General features: G+C 41.2%; 1 protein-coding gene across 1 annotated transcript in view; it reads left to right on the top strand.

Annotated features, from left to right (window-relative positions):
* LOC139540110 (CD44 antigen-like) overlaps positions 1-12,184 on the top strand; it is a 36,108-nt gene extending 23,924 nt beyond the window's left edge. Inside the window, exons 2-8 of the mRNA XM_071343685.1 lie at positions 148-319; positions 2,482-2,621; positions 3,619-3,717; positions 7,708-8,142; positions 10,815-10,904; positions 11,608-11,686; positions 11,792-12,184. Of these exons, the coding sequence (XP_071199786.1) occupies positions 148-319; positions 2,482-2,621; positions 3,619-3,717; positions 7,708-8,142; positions 10,815-10,904; positions 11,608-11,686; positions 11,792-12,005 (1,229 nt within the window). The 3' untranslated portion in view covers positions 12,006-12,184. The remainder of the gene's footprint in view (positions 1-147; positions 320-2,481; positions 2,622-3,618; positions 3,718-7,707; positions 8,143-10,814; positions 10,905-11,607; positions 11,687-11,791) is intronic.
* Positions 12,185-12,680: the final 496 nt, after the last annotated feature.

Here is a 12,680-nt window from a genome sequence, read left to right as displayed (position 1 = left end):
CCATGTGTTCTTTCAGTCTTTTGATGATGTCGAAATATGATAGTTTTCAAATTCATAGTAACAAAATGGCCGCCATGCAGTCACAGTGTCTCACTGGCAAATTTCCTCAAAACTAACCTCTCTCCCACCTTCTCCTCCTTCCCTCAGCTACAGTGAAATCACGTAGCTGCAGCCATGCCGGAGTGTTCCACGTGGAAGGAGAAACTCGCTACTCATTGACCTTAGACCTGGCCAAGAAGCTGTGTGAGAGCCTGGGTATCACCATTGCCAGCAGGGAACAGGTCATCGAGGCCCATGCCCAAGGACTAGAGACCTGCAGGTGAGGTCACACACCTGTCTTCATGATAACAGAGCCTCTGCTTAGGAACCGCAGGACATGCCTTATCAAAGAGTAAACAACAGCTGATTCAAAGGAAAGAGATCAGCAAGATGTTTCCCTGAGACTAGTGGTCCTGTTCCAATATCCACACTAGCATACCACTTAGAATCAAGCTACGTATGTATTGGACATGTGTTTGTGGTATACTAGTATGGCCATTGAAAAATACTTGTGAATCCCTTCTGTAAGTGTTTAAAAAAAATGTGGTAGGCTTATCACTCATTGAATGACGTTCTCTAAATCAAAAACACCCCTGCTGAAAAAGAAGCATAGACCAGCATATGATGGTAACTAGTGCTGGTTTGGCTGGTAATCAGCCTTCGTTGTGATTTTAAAAAACCATTTCGGCCATACTTAGCAGCTAAAAGCTGAATTGCAGTACACGGCACATACAAGTATCTCGAAACACTTTAAAAACAAAACAAACATTAAAAAAATATGAATGATGTGAGTATGCAGAAGGTCTGGACTACTAAGTTCTCAGTACGTTACTTCACGCCTCCAACAGATGGAGAGACAGTCAATAGCACAAGGTTTGAGCAGAGGGAGGTGCAGGTGGTCAACGGGAGGAGCTGAGCAGTTAGATCAGGTTGTCCAGGGGCAGGCAGGTAGCTCAAAGAGTCTCCCCGTCTGTCTTCTCTGTAGTGGTAGGACACTTGTAGAATGAGATGCAGTTTGCATTTTAGCTCCACATGCAGGATTCAGTCCACACATAAATTCGGAGAAATACTCTTGAGTAATGAATTCCTCACTGCCAACTTGTCACCACACTGTAGTCCCACTCTTGGATCGAGACCGTAGAAACATCCCAATGTAGGCCAATTTACTGAAATCAAAACAGCTTGTAACTAGCATTATTTACTTGCCAACTTTCAAAAGCTGGTTTGCAATTAAATCTTGGGAAGGATGTTTTGTTTGTTTATCCAGACTAAATCTATACACATGTGGCTATTCAAAAAGAAAGTAAAATTATTCATAAAAAAAGCGTACATATTTCCATATTTACAAAATATACATGGGCTCTCTGCCTAGGCTGCCAATAGAGTGCCATGGCAACTGTACAATTTATGCTGGTGAAGTTGATATGCTGATGACCAGTACTAGCTGGTCACCAGAAAAACCAGCACCAAAGTGCCTAATTATTTAAGACAATATAACACATATCAAAAGGCCTGCAAGTCACATTATGCTGGCTTACAAAGTGATGTTTCATTCCTATTAGTATCCAGACAGAGTGGGGATATCCAACAATTGAAACTGTTCAGTATGGGTTAGGATGATGAATAATTGAGACTACCTAAACATCTAAACTGGACAACCATTTCAGTAACGGTGCATTCAATCCAACTAACAGATTGGATTCGTTTAGAAACATTTCTGTCATTTTTCTTTGTGTAGCATAAAACTAATGAATCAATCAATGTACATGCAAAAACACAGATATTGAATAAAGAAAATAAAAAAATCTAACTGCAATAGAGGATTCTGGGAAATATGATAATGATGGGCGTGGTTTTACCAGCTAGACCATGCTGGTCAGACCAGCTTGACCAACTAGACCATGCTTGACCAGCATGGACAAGCTTGGTCACCAGCATACCAGCATCACCAGCATACCAGCATGAGCTGGTCACCAGCATCAACAGCTGGACTAGGTAGTCAGACAGCCTTACCAGCTAGATCATGCTAGTCAGACCAGCACTGACCAGCATAGACCAACATGGACCTTTCGGTTTCGGGGGGTTTTGCAGGGAAAACGGTAATGGTCAATAAATTGTATGATTACGGAGCCTTGTATGGTGTTCATTATCTCAACTTAAACACTGCTAGCAGTATTGATTTATTGTGTCAATATAAATGATTGTTTAACTTAATTGACATTTAATCTCCTATTTAGATCAAGTACAAGGACACACCGAAAATAAAAAGTATTGTGTTATCTTGCTTCACCTCTACTTTAACTACATACTTTTTTACCTATATTTGACATATTTCTTAAGTATTGCTGATAATTCTGTGGTGTAAGCTACAAACATTCTAAAGCTAATGGCTAACATATTATAGCAATTGGATCTTAAATTCTATTTGCCATTTGATTCTAGATATGGTTGGATCAGCAACGGAAACACCACCATCCTCAGACAAAAGGCTCGTGTTAACTGTGCAAACAACACGACTGGGGTCTTCTTCCATCATGTCTCTCCGGACCAACCCTTTGATGCCTTCTGTTTCAATGCATCAGGTGAGTTTTTATTTTTTCATAGTTCATATTGACCAGGATCTGGCTTCCCAAAAGTATGTTAATGCTAAGATAATTGTTAGAACCTTTGTAGGAGCATCGTTAATTCTCAGAGCTGTTTCTCCAAACTATTGTAACTTAAGTTGAACTTGAAAACACTCATTAATTACCAACTGCCTCAGACCACTTATAGAACAGTGCGTTAATAGATGCTTTTTTGCCCTTCGTTTTATTGTCGTATAAAGCTGGTCTTCTTTTTAAACAATCTTTATTAAGAGTTGTCATTATATTGCGAGGATCTGCAGTTTTATCAGAATTTTTGTTCTGTTTAGTCCTCCGTTATTTGAGTGATTTATACACAGAAGATCTCCGCGAAACATAGAGACAATGAGATGACTGCAATCAAAAAATATACATACATTATTGGATACATAGCACATAGGCCTATATATTTAACTCATATTAAAATCTATTTCATGTTCAACCGAGTTCTATTTTGCTAATTGTAGGCTATTGTCTGTAATTTTTCAGTATATGTTTCATGATGTGTAAAAACAAATGTGCGCAATGATGTCCCAAATCTGTGTGCATTATTAAAGGTAAGCATTAGAAAAAGCAGCAATATTAGCAGCCATATAAGTGATAATATTTCTCTAGGAGCTGATCCGTCGTCAGTAAGTAATTCCAATGTTATGGGAAGATTTGAATGGAGAAAGCTCATCCAAGATTAGCGCTGCCTTTCTCCCGATCCTACCAGTATCGACACATGCTCCAACAACGCACTTAGTGAAAGTTCTCCCTATGTGTTGATTTGAGAAATGCATGTGTCGTCCGGAAACTGGGCCTAGTTTTGGCACAATGATCCCTTAAAACACACATAAATCTTAATGACTCTTGCCATCCTCGCCATTCTTAGAACTTGGACTATAATATATGCTGAAGATAATTACACATTTGTGCTATGTTTCTCATCCCTGATCCCAACCTCTGTTTTTGACAGATTTGGCTGACAAGAACTGTGATGCGGCCATCAACCTTGATTCAACAGGACCAGAGAGTGTTCAGATGACAGATGTAGACCTTGCTTCAGATGCTGCAGGTCAGTCCTGTCTTTTTCATCAGTCACGTCATCAACACCACAATAAATAGAATCATCAAAATCATAACCTTTTCTGTCACCTCTGTATTTCATACAGTATGCCATTCCGCGGCTACACTTTGATTTATTAGGATCCCCATTAGCCAATGTCAATAGCTACTGTCTTACTAGGGTCCGACACATAACGAAAAGACATTCCAATTTAACATGTAGTGTGTGTGCGTGTATATCGGTTACACATACGGTACATACACACAACAAGTAGGTCACATGGGGGAGAGGCATTGTGCCATGAGCTGTTGCTTTACTTGTTTTTTGAAACCAGGTTTGCTGTTCACTTGCGCTATAGACAATGGAAGGGAGATTCTTATTTTTTATTTAACCTTAATTTAACTAGGCAAGTCAGTTAAGAACAAATTCTTATTTTCAATGACGGCCTAGGAACAGTGGGTTAACTGCCTTGTTCAGGGGCAGAACAACAGATTTTACCTTGTCAGCTCGGTGATTTTATCTAGCAACCTTTCGGTTACTGGCCCAATGCTCTAATGCACTAGGATACCTGCCGCCCCAGATTCATGCACTCATGGTTCTGTATAATACTGTATGTTTCCTTGAATGTGTTCTGGACCTGGGGACTTTGAATAGACCCCTGGTGGGATGGCTGGTGGGGTAAGTGTGTGTATCAGTGCTGTGTGTAAGTTGACAAACAATTTGGAATTTCCAACACAGTAATGTTTCTTATAAAAACAAGAAGTGACGCAGTCAGTCTTTCCTCAACTCTTAGCCAAGAGCACCTGGCATGCATAGTATTAATATTAGCCCTCTGATTACAATGAAGAGTTCGACGTGTCGCTCTGTTCAGGGCCAGCTGCAACTTAACTAGGTCTTTCTTTGCAGCACTTGACCATATAACTGGACAATAATCAAGATAAGAAAAAACTAGAGCCTGCACGACTTGCTTTGTGGAGTGTGGTGTCAAAAAAGCACAGCATCTCTTTATTACAGACATACTTCTCCCCATCTTTACAACCATTGAATCTATATGTTTTGACCATGACAGTTTACAATCTAAGGTAATACCAAATATTTTAGTCTGCTCAACTTGTTCAACAGCCACACCATTCATTTCCAGATTCAGCTGAGGTCTAGAACTTAGGGAATGATTTGTACCAAATATAATGCTCTTAGTTTTAGAGATGTTCAAGACCAGTTTATTATTGGCCACCCATTCCATAACCTCTCTGGGATATGTGGGACGCTAGCTTCCCAACTGGCCAACATCCAGTGAAAATGCAGAGCGCCAAATTCAAATAAATTACTATAAAAATACAATTTTCATGAAATCACACATGCAATACACCAAATTAAAGCTACACTTGTTGTGAATCCAGCCAACGTGTCAGATTTCAAAAAGGCTTTACGGCGAAAGCAAACGATGCTATTATCTGAGGACAGCACCCCAGCAAACAAATATATACAATCATATTTCAACCCTCCAGGCGCGACACAAAACGCTGAAATAAAGATATAATTCATGCCTTATCTTTGACGAGCTTCTTCTGTTGGCACTCCAATATGTCCCATAAACATCACAAATGGTCCTTTTGTTCGATTAATTCCGTCGATATATATCCAAAATGTCCATTTATTTGGCTTGTTTGATCCAGAAAAACACCGGTTCCAACTCGCGCAACATAACTACAAAAGTTACCTGTAAGCTTTGTCCAAACATTTCAAACTACTTCCTAATACAACTTTAGGTATTTTTTTACGTAAATAATTGATCTAATTTAAGACGGGATATACTGTGTTCAATACCGGAGGAAAACAATGTGTAGCGAGCCTCTGTGTAACGCGCCTCTAACAAAGATTACACTTCCCTCTAGTCTCGTTCTGAACAGTGCTACTTCTTCATTTCTTAAAGGAAAAACCTCAACCAATTTCTAAAGACTGTTGATATCCAGTGGAAGCGATAGGAACTGCAAGAAAGTCGATTGGAAATCTGGATTCCCAATGAAAACACATTGAAAAGAGAGTGACCTCAAAAATAAATAAAAATCTGAATGGTTTGTCCTCTGGGTTTTGCCTGCCAAATAAGTTCTGTTATACTCACAGACATGATTCAAACGGTTTTAGAAACTTCAGAGTGTTTTCTATCCAAATCTACATAATAATACGCATATCTTAGCTTCTGGGCCCGAGTAGCAGGTAGTTTAATTTGGGCACGCTTTTCATCCAAAATTCCGAATGCTGTCCCCTATCTTAGAGAAGATAACAAACTGTAACTCTTTGTAAAGGTTTTCAGTGACTTCATTAGCTGTGGTTGCATTAGCTGTGGTTGCTGATGTGTACATGGTTGAATCACCAGCATATATGGAAACACATGCATTGTTTATTGCCAGTGGCAGTTCACTGGTAAAATTAGAAAAGAGTAGAGAGCCTAGAGAACTGCCCTGTGATACACAACACTTTACATGTTTGACATTAGAGACGCTGTAAAGGGTGCGTGCTGGTGTCAGGGAAGTCAGGCGCAGGAGAACGAACTTGGTATAAACGGAGTCGTTTAATAAGTAACATATACAAAAATAATGAAAGTGGGTACAAAACCTGTCACACACCAGAATATAATAAGCACCAATACATACAACAAACAATCACCGACAAGGACATGAGGGGAAACAGCGGGTTAAATACACAATATGTAATTGATGGGATTGGAACCAGGTGTGATGGAAGACAAGACAAAGCCAATGGAAAATGAAAAATGGATCAGTGATCTCTAGAAGGTCGGTGACGTCGACCGCCGAACACCGCCCGAACAAGGAGAGGGACCGACTTCGGCGGAAGTCGTGACAGACGCTTCCATTAAAGAAAACCCTCTGAGTTCTATTAGATAGATAGCTCTGGATTCACGATATGGCAGAGGTTGAAAAGCCATAACACATACATTTTCTCAACAACAGTTTATGGTCAATAATATCAAAGTATGCACTGCAATCTAACAGTACAACTCCCACAATCTTCTTATTATCAATTTCTTTCAACCAATCATTAGTCATTTGAGTCAGTGCCGTACATGTAGAGTGCTCTACTCTGTAAGCATGCTGAAAGTCTGCTGTTAATTTGTTTTCAGCAAGCTGATAGGTCTGCTGTTAGAACCAGTAAAGGCCGCTTTACCACTCTTAAGTAGCGGAATGACTTTGGCTTCCCTCCAGGTCTGAGGACAAAGACTTTCTTCTAGGCTCAGATAAAAGATATGACAGATAAGAGTGGCTATAGAGTCAGCTACCATCCTCAGTAGCTTTCCATCTAAGTTGTCAATGCCAGGATGTTTGTCATTACTGATCGATAACAAAACATTTTCCTCCTCTCCCACACTAACTTTACTAAATTCAAACGTGCAATGCTTTTGTTGTTGGCATTTCCTGCCTAAGGTTTGCCCACTTTGCCAATGAAGTAATCATTAAATTAATTGGCAACATCAACATCTTATTAGTTGAAAGATGGAGTTGAATTTGTCTTTTTGCCCACTATCTAGTAGTGAGTAAGCCTTGGACAAGTAAGGATTATCTAAGCCAGAACGGCCCATAGGGGCAGGAGCCTATGTCCTGATTCTGTAGCATATGGCAGCTTGATGTACAAGTATAGCCCCTGGACAGGGCCTACACTATCTTCCTCTGGGTTTTTGACAGAACGGATTTCCTCAGATATTCACTACTAGGATGTCCGAGAGAATGCCAAGAGTGTGCAAAGCTGTCATCGAGGCAAAAGGTGGCTACTTTAAAGAATCTAGAATATGAAATATCTTTTGATTTGTTTAACACTTTTTTGGTTAGTACATGATTCCATATGTGTTATTTCATAGTTTTGATGTCTTCACTATTATTCTGCAATGTAGAAAATAGTCCAAATTAAGTAAAACCCTTGAATGAGTCGGTGTGTCCAAGCGTTTGACTGGTACAGAATATCTCTGGTCTGTTTTTCACACAGGCCCTGAGGATGGAGCCCAGCCTGAGGCCACCGTCAACCCCGAGCCTGACACCCAGGACACCACCTCCGCCTCTGGAGAAAAGGGAGCAGAGAGCACCACTGAGGTAATGGAAGCAGTGGACACAGACCAGCCTGCACCTACTGAGGCCAGCCCAGTAAAGCCAACAGCATGGGCTGAGGGTGATGCTTCAGAAGGGGCAGCCACAGAAAGCTCTGTCATTAAAGAGCAGGTTGAGGGGAATGAGACCCAGGAAGCCAGCCCCACGGAGCACCCTGTGATGGTCACTGAGATGGAAGAAACCACTGTGTCTGGGATGTTGCCTTCTGCCTCAGAGGAGGAGGGGGCCTCTTCTATGGCACCACCTGTTAAAGAGCCAGGAGAACCACAGGGCCGGGCCAGAGAGGAGGATTTACAGGAGGAGGTGGAGGTACAAGGTAAGGAAAGACTGTTTGTAACATACATAATATTACATACATAATGCTGTTTTTTGCTTTGTCGTTCAGTTTGGTATCTTGAAAAAAATGCTGACAATTTATTTCAATAAAATAGCACACTTTAAAATACAAATACATCTCAAGTAAATCATCTCTCATGTCAGAACAGTAAAACATAACATTTATAAAACATGTTTGTCATAGGATGTTTGTCATAGGATTGCTCTGACAGGATGACAGCTCACCACCACAAAGCTTCCCCTGAGCCTAAGAAAAAGCTGTTTCAATACTCAAGTGCAGAATTTTCAAAGGGTAGAATGTCCTTTTGTACATTAATGCATTGCTTTTGGCAAAATGTTGAACTAGCAACCTTTGTCCAGTCAGTGTTATCACCTGTGAGAGAGCGAATTTGTGTGAATACCTTATGTTATTTTTAGTGCTACATTGATATTGGTTACTGCATTGTTGGGTTTGGAGCTTCCAAAAAAGGCATTTCACTGTACTTGTGCACGTGACATTAAAACTGAAATATTTATATACAGGAAGGTGTTCTTCTTTAGACACCTGGTGACACCCCAGCGAGAGAAACGTGGTGAGCTGTGGCTAGGAATCCTAAACTAAAGACACACTCTATGATTATTTCAAATAGCACGTCAAATAGCACGTTTAGCCTAATATAAATATACTTTGACGACTTTTATTCCAACAAAAAAACACCACCAAAAACATAGACAAATCTCCACGATGAAACTTTAATACTATGACATGAATCTATATAAGAAAACAAAATATCCTGAAAGTTGTACAAGACTTTTACAGATGTATCAACTAAACATCTTCAGTTCTACTGTACGGATCAACGCCATGTAAGAACTGGTCTTGCCAGAATCACTAAAACACATCACTATAATATCACTTCTCTTCTCTGTCCATACTGGACTTTTCTACTGTTTCCAAGGCGACTCAAACATTTAGTGCTTTGAAGGTGATTCATTTAATCATATGAATCTCTAAATATACTGCACATCTGCATGCTCGTCATTCTCCTCAAAACTTCTGTCAGGATGCATTATCATGCTATCTCTAATACAGTCTTCTATGACTTTCCTCTGCAGCTGAGATGTTAAAAGTTCATATTAAAAAAGTGAAGAGCAGAACTAACACCATATTTACCTGTTGAAACTGAATGACTTTTTGACATTTAGAACTATCCCTAACATTTTCTTGAGAAGGATTCTTGTAAACAGATGGCCGACCACCCACACACAACAAAGTTTGGTCGGACTCTGGAAAGTTAGAGAACTAACCTCGCCCCCTGGTGTTGGGGTGTGAAAATGATTGTGGATTAAAACTCAGAACTCTCACTTCAATTTCAACTGTTGTTTGTAGCTCACTATGTTTGGGCATTTAGTGTTATATAGGACATATGGTAACAGTTATAAAAGCTATACCCCACTTTATAGAAACATTTTCAAGTGCAAGGATTCATTTGTATTTACATAGTCAGCTCTGGTTGCTGAAATAAGAAGCTAGAATCAAAACGGTAAAGCTGTATTTTAATTACACTCAGATTCATGAAAACATATTCCATAGAGACTTGAAAGTTTGTCTTTCTGTGCGTGTCCTCTGAGGAGTTTGTTTGAAGAGGGCTCCCCCTGTTGTGACCAGATAAGGGAGAGGGAGAAAGAGAGGAACACTACTGACAGTGTCACAGAATGACTCTTCCTCACAACTCTGCGTCTGCACTGGCTCAAATTCTCAATGCTTTACGTGACCTCTCTCTGCATAAATGGTTTAATGTAAACTGTTTATAGTACTGCTGTGCAACACTGAGGTATATATTCATCCTGATTAGTGAAACCCAGGTTGGGTTATAAAATAACATCTGCTGCCTCACTAGCTTTTATTATGGGAATTATATCACATTATGGTTGGATTCTTATTATTGCATTTTTTTCTGTATTTTGAGACGGTTTCTAAGTGGTAGAGAGGACGACAGTAGGAAGGGTGGACATGGGAGTTGATCCGGTTCCGGCAGAGGACATAGGCCTATTTCTATGGGGAATAGCTCCCCATTCAACCAAATCGTGCACTACCTTTCCACCAGAGCCCTGTGTGAGGAATATGGTGACATTGATTTACCCTATGAGAGAGAATCTCAGATCAAAAATCACGACCTGTTCTGTGACTGGTTAAAGTTATGGGCAGTGTATTACATTGCTCTCTTTATTCCACTTGGCACAATGTCACTTACTCATCAATAATTCATAAATCACGTTATAATATTCCATGAACAGATTCACTCAGGTGACCAAATTACTCAAGATTTTACTTCTGGGTTACATAGACAAATCACTTTTCAATGAAATGTTGGCATTCACTCTCAGGTTCCAACTCTCAGGTTCCAACTCTCAGGTTCCAACTCTCAGGTTCCAACTCTCAGGTTCCAACTCTCAGGTTCCAACTCTGCCCCAAAGGAACAGTTCTGCATTCCTTAGTATGTTCGGTGCATTCCACAGCAAATAAATCAGCCCTGTAGTAGCACATGATTCCTGGTCATCAAATGATTATATTCATGACATGATTCCTGAAGTTGGCATCTACGTGTAAACCATGTGTGAGACGTTAGAGATGTTTGTTTAACACTGTCTCTCCCTGTTATCCCCATAAAGCCTCCACGCAGCCCATTCCTAATGGGAAGATGAATCCAGGTATGGGAGCAGACCCTACTCCAGCTGGGCAGGAGATCAGTAGCACATCAAGTGAGTGGCCCACTACCCCTAATAACGCTACTACATGGATGGGCATGCGGCCCACTGCCCACCTTTTGAAGGCCCTCATATTGTTTAACTCCAGTCGGGGTCTCAACTTCCTGTTGCGAGTTTGAATAGTAGACTACACAAGGTGCAATTTCGAAATGTGCGTTGTGCATCAGCAGTCTTCCTCTTGTTATGTCAGTCACTGATAGTCACTTAATTAGCACATGTCAGCTAACATTAGTTTAGGGGCCAGCAATCTAAACTTGTAGTTATCAAGGTCGGATTACCGCCTGGGGGGCCCCCATTGATTTTGTTAGTCATTCACACTCAGATATCATATTAAAAACAGCTCACTTTCCTCTCCACCCATGTTAAAATTAGTAATGGGCAGTTGGCGGGTGGGGGTTGGCGGCAGCGGCACAACTGCGGCCCCCCATGATGAGGTCAGATCTTTTGTAACCCCCCCTCCATCAAAGTTGCCAATCCCTGCTCTACTTGTAGTAATAATACGATTACTGTACATGACATTAGTGATCCATGTAATAATGTTAATGTCATTTTAATGGATTATATGGTTTAATGGATTAATAATGGAGAAAATAATTACATCTATATAGCGCTTTTCAAATCACATTGTATGAGGGTACACATTAAGAGGCATTTGCTACACGTCATTCAACTTTTATCATTATGTTCCTCTGTGCAGATTTGCTGATCATTGTGGGAGTGCTTGTGGCACTGGTTGCTATTCTCGTCACGTGTGTTGTTGTGGTCAAGTATAAGAGGTAGGTCTCACTTCACCAGTCCGAATTCTGGTCGAAAAATCTCTCTCTCTGTTAGCTGGTAACAGCAACCTAATGTGTACACTGTTCCCTCTCTCTGTCTGTTAGCTGGTGCGGTCAGCAGCAGACCCTGATGATCACCAACAAGGATGGGAATGAAGGTAACGGTGCGGCGGCGTCAGTGGCTAGCTCCCGCGCCCAGGAGAGAGAGCAGGAGATGGTGACCCTGATGAATAAAGAGAAGATCCAGGAAAACGGAAACACGGAGGAGTTCACCGCCATCACACTGGAGGCGTCCCCAGAGAAAGAACAGCTAGCGTGAGAGAGTAGAGGAGGAGAGTGAGAGAGGCAGAGAGTGAGAGAGGCAGAGAGTGAGTGAGTGAGTGCGCGAGAGAGAGAGAGAGAGAGAGAGAGAGAGAGAGAGAGAGAGAGAGAGAGAGAGAGAGAGAGAGAGAGAGAGAGAGAGAGAGAGAGAGAGAGAGAGAGAGAGAGAGAGAGAGAGAGAGAGAGAGAGAGAGAGAGAGAATAGGTATGGGGGTCATGACACTGGGGCAGGACTAGAGCGAGGCTGGCTGGGATGGAGATGGACACTTTGGCCTGGTACCAAGCAGACGGACACGCTGAACATACCAGCTGGGGTTGGGGTGGTTGCTTTGTAAATGGAAGGGGTGGGTAATGCTGTATTGATTCTGTTTGTTGTTTTATTCTGGTGAGCATGGCTGGTTTGCCCCACCTACTTTTTACTAAGGTTCAACATCTGAAACTGGACCGTCCCTTTCCCTGTCTGTCAGATGGGCTAGATAGTCCATTAAAACCAAAACGAGCAAAATGATGCTTTATAGCCTCCTATGTCACGGTGGTTAGAATGGGATAGTTTCCAGACCCAGGGTTTGGACTGAATTTTCAACAGCAGGGGTGTCAACCCAGGCTTCTGGAAAGACACAGAGATACAAACCTGTTGATATTCACCCCTGCCTTTCAATCAGGGTCTAATCTA

This window comes from Salvelinus alpinus, chromosome 15 (assembly GCF_045679555.1).
Source record: "Salvelinus alpinus chromosome 15, SLU_Salpinus.1, whole genome shotgun sequence".
Lineage (NCBI taxonomy): Eukaryota > Metazoa > Chordata > Actinopteri > Salmoniformes > Salmonidae > Salvelinus > Salvelinus alpinus.
This window is presented reverse-complemented; position numbering and strand designations above follow the sequence as displayed.